Here is a 17,034-nt window from a genome sequence, read left to right as displayed (position 1 = left end):
GAGGGTTAGTGAAACATTGTAGGTATTTTGTATTTCACAGTGCCTTGGTATTGTAATGCTGTATTGCTTTTTGATTAATAAATAAATAACCATAAATAGTCCATAGTTTGTTTTTTTTTACTTATCGTTGTCTGAAAATAGGCCATTGTTGTTCTAATAAATGTTCAGAAAACGGTTCGTTTCTGCAATAGAAACAAGACATTTTATTTACCTACTAAGAACTTTATTATGTAAAATAAAATACTTTAAATAACTAATTATGATTTCATAGATACCTACTTAATGATAATTTTACCTAATTTTGTAATGAAAAGGTGTCTCAGACAATACTATTTGAAGTTTATATTTTTCGTCGTATTTTTTTCTTCATAAGCGTTTATTTTACTTTCTACGTATTCAAAATAAATCCACCATTTTGCTGTAACTGCGTTTTCGACCGCCTGTTGTTTACCTCTGTAAGTGTTTCTTTTTTCTACTCTATTGTTATCTTTTATTGAAGTGTGCAATAAAGAGTATTTGTATTGTATCTCAATGGAAATGAGTGCCTTTCATCCCTTGGTTAACAATAATCATCGCACTTGCGAAAATGATAACGTGCGCCTTTAGAAAGTTTCCATATTATGTAACACTTTAAATTCTCGCGTTTTGCACATAACTATATATTAAATGTCACTTATGTAAGTAAGTAAACTCTTTATTGCCCTACCTACATAAAATACACAAGACATCAAATATAAAGGAAGTACAAAGGTAAACTTATCCCTAATAGAGATCATATTCATATATTCATATTCATCTTTATCAGTATTAAGCATACGTTGTCAAAAATATTACAGCTATATATACATATGTCATCATTATTACTCTTAAAATACTAGATTAGAAAATAAAAACAATTAATTACATAAATATCAAACAACGATCAATTTTTTTTTATTAATATTATTCAGTCATCTCCAGTTTCTTCCAGTTAACCTAAGAAGTAATATTAGCTATCTTTTTTAGTAGATCCATATTATGATTGGGTGCTCTCTTACAAAACTGTCCTCTAAAAATTCAACCTGTTACCAGTCTTAGGAAACTCCTATATAAAAAAATAATGTATGGCAAAAGATTCCCAGCATAGCCAACCTAATAACAAAATAAATAATGCAATGGCAACACAAAGGCGGGATTGTCAATTGTGTCAATTTTCTGTATTTTCAAAAGTCAAAACTAACCGTGAAACGAAAATGTAATTCCGTGGACCGTGGTGTTTTTGTTTTCCATGCTTCGTTTTATTCGGTGTTCTTCATCTGAGCAGTGCGTCGAGTTGAGCAATTAAGTTCCTCCGTAGTGTTTCATTTGTGTGATATTGTTATCTTTACGTATTCTCATTAATAAAAGACGTCGAGTTGAAGCAGCGTGCTCCTCCGTCTGCTGTGTTTTTGAGCAATATTATTGAGATAGAGACTCATTATGGATGGAAAAAGCAGAGTCTGTGAAATTTGTGGGGTCAGAGAACGACATAGGCCTGGATTTTTTGGCAATTTCCCAATTGATGAACAAAGGTATGTAATTTAGTAGTGGTTTTCAATTAGTCTAAACAGCGTATTCATAAGTAAAATAGTTTTACGTTTTCTATTCTGCTTACCCATTATAGAAAAGTAACACAAATGTTCATTTTCTGTGTAAGTCAATTTTATGATGGCATAATTTTTAAATACCTTAATGAAAAAAATATATTTAATAAGAACTTCTCTGGTTCTGAAACTTACAATAATGACCACTAGGCTTGTGCCGTTTCGTTCGTTGATCGGAGCGCTCCGATCTCGTTCAATCGCTCCCATGAACTAGTTCGCTCTTTTAGGTCTTTTGCTCATTTAGTTCAGCCAGACCAGCGATCACTGCGGTCGGAAAGATCAGAACGAATGGGACCGATAGTGTCAAAATTATACGAATAGTCCACAGATAGTTACATTCCGGGCCGAAAGGTTGTAAGTAACCGAAGTTTAATATGAAAACTTGACTTTTTTTGTTGCTCTGCTAAGTAGCTCTCGCTCTCGGTCGGCGCAGTCACACATTCGTTCTCGATCCAAACCGCTCGCGCTCGCCGATCCTATACTGAACTAAATGAGCAAAGACCGATTCTCAGACCACGGAAAGATTCAGTTCATTTCGGTCATTGATGGGATTTTATTCCTAACAGTTCATAGTTCGTGAACGACACAAGCCTAATGACCACACTAATATTGAAGCATGAAGAGAGCAGACATGAATATGAGCGGAGTAATAATATTAAAAAAAGAAGTGATATAGTAGGTCATAGATTAACCTTCCCGGGGAGATGGTGGGGCTTGCTCCATAATTAATTTTGGCATAATTCAAAATTGAATTGAATTGATATTCCGCTTTGTGTGGTAGGGCACAGCACAGCGGACATCGTCTCGCTCGAATCTAGAGCAGAGCCCAACTGGGGTAGTACCTCCGCCTTACAGAAGACCGCAGCCAAATAGCACTAAACCCTACTCATAGTGTTGTGTTCCTGCCGGTGAGTAAGGCTGCCAGAGCTCAACGAGGGTGCGGTGTGCTGATGACGGGAGGACTTACGAAACTAACTTGTTCTGTCTATTGTACTTTGAGTCGTCGGCAACCCGAACCCTCCTTGGAACTTGTACACTCCTTTTTGCTATGTACTTAACACAGCAAAAGGGAGTGTACAAGTTTCTAATGGGGTGGCAACGCGCATGTGACACTGTTTTTAGTTACAGGCGTCCATAGGTTACTGTGACCGCTTTACATCAGGTGGACCGTATACTTGTTTGCCACCGACGTAGTATAAAAAAAAATTGAGTGTTACACATATGGGTCTCAAAAGATTAAGTTTATTTTATTTTGTATATCCACATGAAAAATAGCAAACCAAAGCACCAGCTCAGTTTCATTAATTTCATTATAAACTTATGGCTTGACTAGGTATACTAATTTGGATTTGACTGTTTGCAGATGTAGAACCTGGGTTAAAATTGTTGGTAAAGAAGACCTACTGCACATACCAATAGAAAAACTTCGCCAAGTACGTTTTGTGTGTGGTGATCACTTCAAAGCAAAAGATTTCAACAAAAAAGGCAATCGCTTGAAGAAAAGGGCCTACCCTAAGCTGGAGCTTTCTGCACAACCATTGACTGAGCATCAATTAAAAGACTTCCCTCAACATGTCGCAAGCAAAGGTATGTAAAATAATTAAAATAAATATCTTTAAAAACTCTTTTTATATTGGATTATTCAAGGCTGATTTATTTAAATAAAATCTTAATAGTTCAATAGTTCTTTATTTGCATACCATATAAATTTTACAATACATACTGGGTGCCTGGTAATTAATGGACAACCTTCTAACCACCAAGAGGGCACCTTATACTGGTCCAGAAAATCGATATTAACGTTACAATTTTAATACCTAAAATTTAAATAAGTGTGAAAATCTCGAAAACCAGGCGACTTTTACTAAACCTTAAAGTCGATTTTCTGTACCAGTATAAGGTGCCCTCTTGGTGGTTAAAAGGTTGTCCATTCATTACCGGGCACCCTGTATATGGACCCTGAAAAGGGTATCGCAAGAAAAACCTTAAAAAGATTGAAGACCAAAAGCTTGTCTGTCAAGATCCTTTGACGACCGGTTTGGCCTAGCGCATAGTGATCCTGCCTGCTAAGCCGCGGTCTCGGGTTTGAATCCCGGTAAAAGCATTTATTTTTGTGATGAGCACAGATATTTGTTCTTGAGTAATGGATGTTTTCTATGTATATAAGTATTTGTATATTATACATGGTGTGAAATTTAATAGGTAATATTGACCAATAATGTAGATTCCTTTGACATTTGCTTTAATTTGTTATATTTCTGTTTCAGCTCCCACAACCATGGATGACAGTACTAAAACTCCTGCAATTGCCTCATCATCCAAACTGCAGAACCCAGAGGCAACAACCCAAATTACAATGAGTAAGTTGAGTTAATTATAAAAAAAAAACCGGCAAAGTGCGAGTCGGACTCGCACACCGAGGGTACAAATTTTAAATAGTCTCATGTTACTACTAAAATAGTACATGTCATACATTAGTTTTTTGGTGGTACGCGGGGGCCGCGGTTTTTTCTTTTTTTGTCTGTTTCTTTTGTGTTTCTGTTTTGGTGCTTGCCTTGTCGTTTTGCCACAAGTGAAGGATTTTTGGCTTTGGGGTAGTGACTTTTGGTCTGAGTAGTTTGCCTCATGCAGTAGTAGTTCCCTTAGTGGTAATAGTGGACATTAAGTTTGACTTTTACGTTTAAAAAAACATACAGATGAATTGAGAACCCCTTCCCTTGAAATTTGGAAGGCGGTTAAAAAAGTGTTCCGCGTGGGAGCACTGTCTGTCTGTTTAGCGACATCTCTTTACGCTTAAAAAAATTGCGCAACCTGTGTAGTACAGATGTGACGCGAAAAGAATTTCCTTCGTATTTTTACGGAAACGTACGAACGTGTTAAGGTGTTTACCCACTACATCGTATCATACCATGACCGTAGTAGAAGCGTGTCAGGCAAAAAAATATTCTTTGTATTCAACAGTATGAGACAATACCCACTAGCCCGTTCCGTCACCGACCATACTCGTAGCATGCACGGACCGTCAAAAATTGTCGGCGAGGATATTTTACCGGTGTCGAAACGCTCCGTGCATCGCACGCAACGGTGCTGGAACGATGTGTGCAGGAGGCGAAACGGGTTGTAACCGCGTATGATGACCGTCCTAAGCCCGTCATAAACACGTTGCGTTAGTAGGAAAAAAGCTCACCCCCGCCGACATCTGGTCATAATTTATTATAATGGATGATAAAAGATTGATTGAGATTGACTAACAAATTTTCAAATATATCTACGCAGTCAAGATAATCATAGGTGACCGGCCACACCAGAGCGTCGCGTGTCTCGGGGCGCGCAACGGGCGTCCGCGCCACGCCGCTTCAGTGTAATTCAAAAAACGCCTCCTCAGTACATTTTGTATAGGAAAGACGTAAGACGCGCCCCAGGTGGCGTGGCGGCGGCGGGGCGCGCGCCGCGCCGCTTGGCGGCGCGCCTTACGTCCTTCCTATACAAAATGTACTGAGGAGACGCTTTTTGAATTACACTCAGGTGGCGTGGCGCGGACGCCCTTTGCGCGCCCCGAGACACGCGACGCATAAGTGGGAACGCTGCCTAAGGCAGTCAAGGTAATATAAACATTGAGGTAAGATAAACCTCGGTTGAAAATTTTTATATTGGCCGTATGACGTTTGAAAGTAATCTGCGAATGGATTTCGTACATTAAAAGCAGAAGAAGTCTTGCTCTTGACGTCGCAGGTTATTGCTACGGGGATGATACGCGGACGCTACGGTCACTAAACCCGCTATGCACCGATAAGAAACGATGTGGACACGTTGTAGTGGGCATGGCAGACCGTGTCGGGTTACATTCCGTGCCTGACACGTTCACAGTCCGGTCATGGTAAGATACGGTGTAATGGGTAAACACCTTTATGCTATTTCAGCCAATCTCAGTACAACATGTACTGACATTGTCTGAACTACCATGACCAATACGAACGTTTCCGTAAAAAAAGAAAGGAAAAGCTTTTGAACTACATCTGTACATTATTCAGGGATAATTTTTTTATAATGTCAACCGAATTCAACAGTTTTTATTTTATTTAAAAAAAAAGTGAACGTAAAATCTATTTGAAGTATTATAAACATTGGCAAGGGTGGTTAAATTGAAAATTAAAATCTGAAAGGTTTTTTGTTATTTCAAATGTACAGTATTGGATTTCATGTTTTTCAGCTTCATCACCAATTCCCATGGAAGCGGTCCCTGCTGCACCCGTGCTAGCTGCATGTAGCACAACGCCGGCACTCGTCAAAGGTAATATTAATACTTGATCATGCATCACAAAATGTAGGATGTATATGTAAGTACATTAAAATAGATATAACACTTTAAGTTCTCGCGCTTTGTACACATATTTAAAGTCACACACAGGTCGAACGCGATTAATTAACATTATTTTTACCTTTTTTCCCAACGTTTCGGCCAGGTTGCACTGGCCGTGGTCGCGGAAGACTGACGTCCCAGCAAAGTGTCACCGGAGATGTAAACAACACAAAACTACCCGATATTAATTTATATAAATGTTCGGGGTAGACAAATAAATATAATCTACCCGCTTTTAGTTATTGTTTATTTCCCACCGCACGACACACAGCACTCACAACATCCGCGCACTGGTCCGAAGATAGATCTTTTGGTTTGAACATTTGAATCACTGGTCCCCATGTTGGCGATAATCTATACCCGTCTTCCCTGTTAAAGTTTTTAGGATATTTTTTAATTTCGATCGCCTCCCTCACAATCCGGGGATAATAGTGTCGCTCGGTGGAAAGAACTTTGGGTTTGTGTAGCTCAATCCAGTGATTCGTTTCCGCAGTAAGCAAGTGCTCGGCGATTGCAGATTTGTGTATATGGCGATTTTTAACTGCCGCTATGTGTTCCTTCACCCTCTCTTGAACGCTGCGCTTTGTTTGGCCAATATACTTAAATAGTTAATTAATCGCGTTCGACCTGTGTGTGACTTTAAATATTAAAATAGATGACATTTGATGAAGTGGAACTACTGATCATGATATTGATGACGAAATGTTAAACTATCTGGGGGCACGGTAGTGCCCCCGCCAAGTCGAGCAAAAAGAGGCACGGCCTCTTCTGGAAGCAATTCAGACCATTTTCAACCCCTTGTTATTCCGTGATGGATAAAACTAGAAGCCTGAATTTTCAGCACCCAAGCAGTCATTGAAAAACACGGTATATTCCAAATTTCATCTAATTTGAGCCAGTAGTTTAGGAATAATAGCTAGCCAAAGGTTCTTAATTTTGTTCCTCACTGGCTGACTGACATACGATCATCAATGATTATAAGACACTTGGATTGGACTTATTGTCCCAGAGCTGTAAGAACCTCTTTTTGACACATGACAGCGTCCACAATACGTAAACTCGCGCAACCTAATGAATTTTTAAATAAAATCCTGTAATAATATTTAAAAAAATCAAGTACTTAAAAACAATATTTCGCTTACTTTAAACATAATCTAACACATGTTACATTTTTGCGGATCTTCGTTAGTGAGTATTTTACGATATTAGTTTATCATGCAGGATTTACTTATTATGTCATTTATCATTCATTTCTATTTTTAAACTAGTGCTGTGGCAGAGTCTGTCATTTCGATTCAAATGACATTTCAGTAAGTTGACAGAAATCGTATATTTGTTTAAGCGCCTCCTGACATTGGCAAAGTGCCCTGGCAGCAAAAGCCAAACCTAACAAAAAAAAAAAAAGCGCCTCCTTGTACATAGGGCCTAATCGATTCACCAATTCGAAATTAATCGTTAGATTTGGCAAACGATACGTCTTAGCCACATCGCAACATACTTCAAAACAAATGTGTCAAAAATGTGAACTTACGAATTCGGGACAATAGTTACGCAAAAACATTTAAATCCACTTGTATAGTCGACTACAAAGAGATGTATCCATTTTTTCACCTTATTACAATGCAATAAGGTGAAAAAGTGGATATATCACTTTGTAGTCGTCTGTACAAAATCTAGTACACTTGGATGCTTCAAAGGACGTAGCAGGATAAGGGAAGAAAAAATGCCCTTTGATGTTTAGAAGCTGTTTTTTTTCTATAGTTACTTACACTTAGTAGTATGATTGTGCAAAGTTTTGTTGAAAAATTCCCAGTGGTTCAGCTGGCAGAAAAAAAAACCAAATTCATGAAATATGATTTTTCTCTAAAAGTATTTAACTCTATCATACAATCTTTTTTTCATTTTGGTTAACTAAATAGTACTTATAACCTGGAAGAAATTTGACTTTCCTCCCATGGGTATCATAGAAGTCGACTGTGGGATATGGGTTCCATTTGTTTTGAATGAATGAATGAATGAAATGAATGAATGAATGAAAATGAATGAATGAAATCGTTTATTCACAATGAACATATGGTTACAAAAGATCTTGGATTACAATAATGTGTCCCTTAATATATTCAGTCTAGGTAGACGTGTGAAAACAGGATGTCAGTGATATTATGATCACTCAGTCATTTAAAATTAATTGCAACTATTTTATTACGTCTAATTAGATTTACAAAATGTATATTTGGCAACGAATAGGTGTAAAGATTTAATGAAATGTCACTAGTATAATTGAAATTAACATTAGGTATTGAATGAAGAAAGAATACACGCAACAAGAGCTAATTAAGAATATACTAAGTTATATAGATAAGATCTTCTGATATCAGTTAACATTTAAAAATTATGCAAAAAATAGTCATTTATACTGTAGAAGCAGTTATCAATTAATATTTGATACAATGTCTTTTTGTACTTGTTAATAGGCAATGTTTTTATTTCAGCTGGTATTTTATTAAATATATTAATGCACATGCAATACGCGCTTTTGTTCCTAATTGCTAACTTACTGGTAGTTGGCAGTGCTAACCTATGGCGCCTATGGGACCGTGTTGTTTCTTTGTCTGCTATAAACGTAAATAGTTCAAAGTTAAGTTTCACAAAGAGACATATCTCGTAAATATAGAGGCAGGGGAGGGATAGTAGTTTATGCTTAATAAATAAAGGTTTACACGGTTCTAGTCTTTTTTACAAAAAGAATTTCCCTTTTGCTGTGTTAAGTAATACACACACACGGGCCTATTCCCAGGCCAGGCCTGAACCTTTAAGCATAATCTTTTACGGTAGGGAAAATACAATTACCTAATATATCTGTGCTCATCACACAAATAAATGCCGTTACCGGAATTCGAACCCGGAACCACGGCGTAGCAGGCAGGGTCACTACCGACTAGGACAGAATGGTTGTCAAAAGTATAAAAAGAATAGATGAAGGAAAGTTCTTCTTATAAAAGTAAAATTTTCAACTCAAGTTCCAACAACTTTACTGAACTCTTCAAAATCGCCATCAGAAATTTCCACACAGATAAAAAAATCTTTATTGGGATTTGTCTTTTCTATTTTCGTCAACGCAGAAAAAGAAAAAAAAAAAGAAAAAAAAAAACAATTATAATTATATATTTCGCGTATAATGAATTTACAGCATTCGTGGTCAACGGGTGACTGAGGAAAAAATTACAATGTGCAAAAGCTACCCACATACAAGAAATAGGTATAACCTAACCACAAAATTAAAATTTTGAAAAAAACCCCTACCGCCACATAGTAGACCGATTTTCATGAAACATGGATAAGAACATTCCCGACTAACTCAGCTTTCAGACAAAAAAAAATCTAAATCGGTTCATCCGTTCGGGAGTTACGATGCCACAGACAGACATACACACAGACATTCACAGACAGACAAAAAGACAGACAGACACGTCAAACTTATAACACCCCGTCGTTTTTGCGTCGGTGGTTAATTAATGAACCATGACCATTATGTTACTTCATGAGTAACTATCGCGGTAACAAAAGACAATATTGTATTGTTTTGTTTGCAGGCTATAAAGTTTCGTGGCCTCAACCCCCTATCGCCTCGGAGTTCCGTCAAGCAGGCTAGCAAAGACAGTGCTCCCTGCAGCAGCTTCGAGTCTTCGGAAAGCAGTTATAGTACAGGAACGGTAAGAATATCATCATCATCAGTAGCATAATCCTTGTCTGCCCATAGTATATTCAAATAAGTCAAGTCATCAGACAGTAGAACGTTATAAATGAGGAGTGTCTTTTCAAAAGGGCTTATTTCCACTTTGAACTTTTTTTGGGAAATCGAGAAAAACATAATTCCACGGAATTGATTTTGAAATTAATATTTAATTTGCAAAATTGTAATATTGTAAGTTGACGTTAATGCTATGATTACATCAAACGTAACATGTGTACCTAAATAAATATTTAATTATCATATGTTTTTGAGAATTAAGCACTTTTGATGCGAACTTTTGGGAATTAAGCCCTTTTGTTGTGGCCTCGTAGCGTAAACGTTATTATTTTAAAATAGTTTTATTTAATTTTTGGATTTTGTATTAAGTTAGTTGATATCAATGTTGTTGTACTACATACATTGGTTTATCCACATAAATAATCATTACACATTTTTCAAAATGTGTTCTAAACTTTGATGTTACTCTTTTTTTTAAAGATCAGGGCGAGACTTTTCGAGCTTTAATCTCAAAACAACACGTAATTTTCTATACTAAAAAAACTGCATTCATAGTTTAAAAAAAAGAAAAAATGGAAATAAGCCCTTTTGAAAAGACACTCCTCAAATATCATCGCCTTCATCAAAACTAGTAGCCCCAAAATTTTACTGTTTAGTCAAATAGACGACCAGAGATGGTGCCATCATCATCATTATCAAAAGTAGTAGTAGACATGTCAATTCTCAGTTTAGACTGGCAAAGACAGTGCTCCTTGCAGTAGCTTTAGAAAGCAGTGATAGTACTGGAACGGTAAAGATATAATCCTCTTCATCATCACCATAAGCGACTCTCTGTCAGTTCTGTCAAATAGATCAGCAAAGTAGTCTGTCAAATAGATCAGCAGTAAGCATATTTGTATACCTACAGTACCGGTCAAAAGTTTGAGTTCACCCTTTGATTTCGGTACAAATGAGTACTTTTGTACGATAATTATCTTCGGTTTGGTAGTCGAATTATGTTTTCAACTTATATTTATTGTTTTGTGGAGATTTGTTTTACTAGTTAGACACAATTCACGTACCTTTCTTTCACTAAAATCTAATAAACATGACGGCAAAATGCTAGTTATATTTATGGCCTTGCCTTTGCCACTAATTGAGACACATCTTTACACGAAACACAGTTTTAGCCAGATAATATAGGCCAAATAATTATTTAGCCTATAAGATTTGAGGGAAACAGATGTTAAAAAAATATAAATTGTTTACGAAACAAATGTTGACGTCTGAACTACAAAAAACTATCTCTCTAAAGCAGTCAATTGTACTGAAAACAAGGAGTGAACTTAAATTTTTGACCGGTACTGTACTTGTAATACCTAATACCTAGTGAAGTTAATTTCTATAAGATTTCTATCTGTCTGTTTCTGTTAACATGTTTCATGTGCTGTTGGTTTTCCAATAAATAAATAATAAATAATAATACGATGCCCCACTACAATATCTTGGAGTCTTCAAAGAGTACGGTAAATTATACACGTTAAACTTTCGTGACACATATTCAAATAATTATATAATAAGTAATTATATTCTATATATATATTATAGTGGTAATTATATTCTATATGCCTGAAGAGGGGCCTCCGAATTGGCCCGAAACATGTCGCAGCAATAGCGATATAATAACGTGAGTACAACCGTATTTTAATTAATTATTTGAGTACGGTAAATTACCGACGGATTTCAAATCAAACTTTTCTTGACTCGGCTTAACCAAAATCATACAAAATGATGTTTTAAATAAACGAATTCAGAATGTCAAAAAGCAAAGTTTCTCCAAGATGTTTGTTTAATCTAATCTCATATTTGATGATTCAAACCTGGATAAATTGATATATCTAGTTTTAATATTAGTAATCTCTTTCCAAGGGCCCATTTCTCAAAACTGAAAGTTATAAGTTAAAGCGTATAAATACGCATTGATCAATATTAGTAAACAAAGCTTAAATATAATTTATTATAATGTTTTGTTTTGACATATAACCAGGGGCGGCTCACTCTGGGATTCTATCGCCGCGCTACAAGTACATGCTGGCGGCCGCGAGTTCGCGGCCTAATCAGGGGTGGCGCGCGTTCTCACGGAACGCACGTTCGCACTTTCTATTGTTACTTTACGTCGCGAGTTTATTTTTAAGGTTCATATGCGATGTCCACGTGTGGAATGGCTAATAATGCTTAGTTAAATAGACATCATGAATAAAATAGGACAATCTTACACATATCTTATTGATTAAGTCCCATGTAAATGTTCAATAAGGCTTGTGATGCTGAAGGCTTAAACAAAAATATATAAATACTGTATATATACCTAGAAAGTAGTCAAGACTTGAATAAATAGTATAACATTTTATCTGAGAATTAATTCGTTTTAATCCATAGGCAACCCTATCATCCGACGCTGCGCACGTGCGGCTCGTTTCTTTGTTAGAATTTTGTAGGCATTTAAAAAGGCGGCATTTCGTGAACATCAAAGCAGTGGGCCTTCTGTACTTGTACTATTATATATTCTGTGATATAACTTACGTTTTCTTTTCACGGTAGCTATCTTAGTTCTTTGATCCAATTTCCAGTGTGCTCTAAGAAACGCATAGAACGTGCAACGACTATTTATCCCATTATTTTTACAATTAACAACAAAACAACATTGGTGACCCATTTCAAACATTGCACATTGTACTATATTTTATGAGTTTTGATAGATGACAAACCACAATCAGTGTCGATTTTGACCACCGCAAGCACTGCGATCGCTTTGCTTACCCCCTCCATGCACTTCGCACGAAGCCAATAGCTAACCTAACAAAATCTTGTAGCACTGACTATATCAATATTAAAAATATTTAATATTTTAAAGAAAATGGACTGACTTGGCAATCGCATGAAACAATCTCATATTAATAGGTATAACTGGTATAAGTAACATAAATATAACTTGTGAGACATTGTATTTTCATGCGATGGCCAAGTCCGTCCATTTTCTTTAAAACATTAAATATTTTTAAATTGATATGGTCACTATAACATTTTGTTAGGTTAGCTATAACCTACATAATATGGTTTAGATGGTTTTTTCTTTTTATAATTGGGTTCTTTTATTTTTATTTTTATTTTCTATTTATTTCTTTAGTATTATTTATTATAAGCTTATTTTTAAGTAGTGATTTAGTTATAATTTAGTTTTATTTTATTCGTAAGATTTTAATTTAAGTGTTTTTATAAGTATGTTTTAATGGTTATTAATAAACTTTGAAATTCGGTATAAAAAAAAAAAAAACCTACATAATAACATTAATAACTTATGGCAGAGGTCCTTTAAGTAGGGACTGAATAACATAAACATAACCGACTTGGTATTACAGGGATCTCACAAATTTTTACGCCAGAAGAAATTAATGGCGAGACTTGCTTTTTTTACAAGTTTTGTTTTTGATGGGATCTCATTTTTTTTGTAGAAAACAAATGGAACCCATATCCCATAGTCGACTTCTACGATACCCATGGGAGGAAAGTGGGTGGTCAGATTCTTAACCCGTCACCACACGAGGCATCTTAGGTACATAATATTATTACATAGACAGATACCTACACTGATTTATTCACTGCAAATATAACTTAGTAATCCTATATATTGATTACAAAGGTTTTTTTACAAGTTTTGTTTTTGATGGGATATACATTTCTATGTATGATTGTTAAGCAAGCTACCTACCGTATACTTATATGATAAATATGATCTGAAAAGACGAAACCATATGTATAGAACGTTTGTTATGGTGTATGTTGGATAGTCAATGGCACACTTATATCATGACATCCCATACATGGGAGTGTTTATTGGCTTCGTGCGAAGTGCATGGAGGGGGTAAGCAAAGCGATCACCAGTGCTTGCGGTGGTCAAAATCGACACTAGTGTGGTTGTCATCTATCAAAACTCATAAAATATAATACAATGTGTAATGTTTGATATGGGGCATCAATGTTGTTTCGTTGTTAATTGTAAAAATAATGGCGTAAATAGTCGTTGCACGTTCTATGCGTTTCTTAGAGCACACTGGAAATTGGATCAAAGAACTAAATGGATAGCTATTACGGTGAAAAGAAAACGTAAATGACATGTCAAAACAAAACATTATAATAAATTTATATATTTAAGCTTTGTTTACCTAATATTGTTCAATACACTGTTAGTATTTTTCCTACCGTAAAAGATTATGCTTAAAGATTCAGGCCTAGCCTGGGAATGGGCCCGTGTCGGATATTTCTGCGGCCGCGGATATGACTAGGTACTTACGTTTAGATTTGTTTTATATGGCATTAACGGGACGGAGGTTTAGCGAATACCATGTCACTAGTTCGAAGAACCGCGTCGAGTGGAGGGCCAGCCTTTTAAGAGGTCGTGAAACCCATGACAGGTCCTGGTTTCAAAACTTAGCCCGAAAACGGGCAATAAGGCATAACGAGGATCGCGCTCGTGTAGAGATAGAGACTAATTCTAGTTTTATTTGTGACAGATGTGGTAGGTTATGCCGATCACGAATCGGGTTATATAGCCACAAGCGCCGCTGTTCCTAGATCTGAGACGCTGCTTAAATCATCTGTAAAGATGTACAAGGCCTGATGATGAGTTCGAAGAACTTGTACCATTACTCCTATGTTCTTCAAGATTCCTTATATGCCCTGCCAATTTATTGACTCTTTCTGTAGTCTGGGGTTGGAAGACTTGGAAGTTTATACCGTGAGTAATGCTTTGGAAACTGATTTTTGGTATTATATCCATGTCTTTATAATCTATCTACCTAAATTACACTTGAAATAGTAGCTCTTGTTATTCGATTTATTTAAAATTAACGAAAAATCGTTAAAATATAATGTTTGTTTACATGTAATTTTTTGACATTTTCCACTTCAAGTTCACATGGTAGTGAGCGTAATTGTCGTGCACGTAGCCAATTACTAGTTTTGACTCTGGCAACCTGTCGCTTGTCACTCAACTGTCATTCGGTCACATCCTCTTTACAGACCGCTTAGGTAACAGCTTTCGTATGTTCAATCTCATATATTTTAAGCTATATACTAAGTTTCTGATTTTTGTGACAACCTTTACATGTCTGGATTGTAGTAATACACGACTGATAAAGGACTGCGTGGTTTTTCTGTTCAATATCAACCAATTGGAACCCTCGGCCACTCTAGAACTATGTCATAGTGACGTTATAAATCAAATTGTAAGAACACTCTTACTGCTTGTCATTTTGACATGGTTGTAGATTGGCCTAGGTTCCAATTGGTTGACTGTACCTGACCGGATCTCTGATTCTCTGCACAACATATTTCAGCTTCAGCGCCAAACCATGAAGAGGATGTGGCACTAGTACCACCTTCAGGAAGCAAAACCCCTCTTGCGACAAGGCAAAATGTACTTTGTAAGTATTTGCGTATTTCTTAAGAGCACGGTGAGCAGTCCTTAAAACATGTTTAATAAACGGGTCTCTATTGGTTCCCATGTTTTTTGAAGTCCGATTTTTACTATCCATAACGTTTTCCGTCATAATTTTTCTTAGTCATATTATCACTAGTCATAAAATTAAACTTTAGAAATTGTAATTCCGATTTTTGAAAGTCATAGTTAGTCTGCGGCTGTCGCGAGTTATACATTCTTGTAAATCCTCCTTACCTCCCTTGTTGCACAAATGTACTAGTTTTTTCATTGTTTTGATGGATTTTTCTTATAATAAGTAGTATAATTTGCATACAAAAAACCCAACTATTGGGCCGCCTGTCACTGAATGTGTTAAGATCCTAATGCCGTAAAGGTCGTTATACATACCCGATTTAATTTATTTTGGTACTTAGTTGTATTTCATGACGGATGGTAAATATGAAGTTGAAGGTGGATGGATACAAGGGTACTGGGACTGGGGTGGGGGTGGATGGGTAAGGGTACAGATGGATGGAATGTGTGGAGTATGATATGAGAGTGAAGGGTATTAGTATGGAAATGACGGCTGAAAGAGAGGAATGGAAGAACAAAATTTACTGCGCCGACCCCAAGTAACTGGGTGACAATCACCACAAAAATTAAGAAAATACAAGTACAGGTATATATTGCAACTATCTGTTTCAGCTCCGTCACCCATACTGATGAAGAAAAAACAGGCTCATGTGCCTAAGTTGGATGCTGCGTCGACCACCAAGGAAACATTAATGGGTGAGATTTCCTACCCTACACGTACAAGTGTGCTTGTAACTTGTAAGGATGCGAATCAAAGAATATAATGGAGTAGTTTAGCTATGTCTTATGATAACCTCGTTCTATTTTACAAATGTGATGTTTTTCTTTTTTGCAGATTGGGATAAGTCTAAAGAAAAATTGATAAGACAACTTAACAAAGTCAAATCAACCGTTAGGTCACTGAAGCGTAACGCGATCCTCCTAGACCGCCTCGAATCGTCGTTGTGCAATTGGCGTTGAAAAACCAAAAAAGAAAACCCAAGGGTCGTTGCTGGACGAAAAAGTACAAGATAGCATGTTTATCTATTGGGTTGGTAAGAAAGTAATGAGCGAATCATAACCAATATTGTAATTTTTATTTAATTTATTATTTTAATCATTTATCAAAAATATAACGGCCTTCGTTATCTACTACTTTGTCTCCATCGTTCTGGTAAAGAATGAATAGCATCGGCGAAGAAGTTCTTAGGTTTAGATTCAAAAAACTCAGCTATGTACTGTCGTAGATGGGCTTGATCATCGAACTTTTTTTCATTCAAGGCATTGCTTAGCGATCTGAACAATGCGAAATCCGTAGGTGCCAAGTCTGGAGAGTACGGTGGATGAGGTATCACTTTCCAACCTAGCTCCAATAGCTTTAGCCGAGTCACTTTTGCAATGTGTGGGCCAGCATTGTCGTGTAAGAAAAAAACTTTAGCATGCTGTGGACGATTCTGACAGATTTTTTGGTTTAAATTTTCAAGCTGATTACAGTATACTGATGCGGTAACAGTCATTCCACTTGGTAGGAGTTCCCAGTGAATAATACCATGAATATCCCACCAAACGGACAGCATAACTTTTTCGGGTGAGGCTCTGTTTTTGGTGCCTCTATTCCTTTTTCGTTTGGAGCTAGCCACTGACGTTTGCGTGTGTGATTTATATATAAGACCCATTTTTCATCTCCAGTGATAAGATGGTCCAACCAGTTGAATGTGCGGCGAAAAGACAGAAGTTGTATGCAGATATCGGCATGGCGGTTTAGTTGATC

The 17,034-nt window shown here is 36.5% G+C and overlaps 1 protein-coding gene across 4 annotated transcripts; it reads left to right on the top strand.

The window, feature by feature from the left end:
- The first annotated feature begins 1,083 nt into the window (after positions 1–1,083).
- On the top strand, positions 1,084–16,410 carry LOC125236176. Of its 4 annotated transcripts, XR_007178174.1 has the most exons (8): positions 1,084–1,550; positions 2,986–3,209; positions 3,890–3,982; positions 5,833–5,913; positions 9,576–9,695; positions 15,109–15,195; positions 15,897–15,980; positions 16,120–16,410. XR_007178174.1 is itself a non-coding variant. In XM_048142892.1 (5 exons), exons 1-5 carry the CDS (start codon positions 1,459–1,461, stop codon positions 9,632–9,634), a joined length of 549 nt encoding a protein of 182 aa, XP_047998849.1. In that variant the 5' UTR covers positions 1,084–1,458; the 3' UTR covers positions 9,635–9,850. The 4 variants fall into 4 exon arrangements, 1 of the variants encoding a protein (XP_047998849.1); XR_007178175.1 differs by lacking the exons at positions 15,109–15,195; positions 15,897–15,980; positions 16,120–16,410 and adding an exon at positions 14,284–14,477; XR_007178176.1 differs by lacking the exons at positions 15,109–15,195; positions 15,897–15,980; positions 16,120–16,410 and adding an exon at positions 13,225–13,662.
- The last annotated feature ends 624 nt before the right edge of the window (positions 16,411–17,034 follow it).

This window comes from Leguminivora glycinivorella, chromosome 18 (assembly GCF_023078275.1).
Source record: "Leguminivora glycinivorella isolate SPB_JAAS2020 chromosome 18, LegGlyc_1.1, whole genome shotgun sequence".
Lineage (NCBI taxonomy): Eukaryota > Metazoa > Arthropoda > Insecta > Lepidoptera > Tortricidae > Leguminivora > Leguminivora glycinivorella.
The sequence above is the reverse complement of the archived record's forward strand: the minus strand, read 5'-3'. Positions and strand labels throughout refer to the sequence as shown.

Coding starts and splice junctions, on each gene's coding strand:
- LOC125236176 (XM_048142892.1), top strand. CDS start 1,459: ATGGATGGAAAAAGCAGAGTCTGTGAAATTTGTGGGGTCAGAGAACGA. Junction 1,551..2,985: donor TTCCCAATTGATGAACAAAG/GTATGTAATTTA, acceptor GACTGTTTGCAG/ATGTAGAACCTGGGTTAAAA. Junction 3,210..3,889: donor TCAACATGTCGCAAGCAAAG/GTATGTAAAATA, acceptor TTTCTGTTTCAG/CTCCCACAACCATGGATGAC.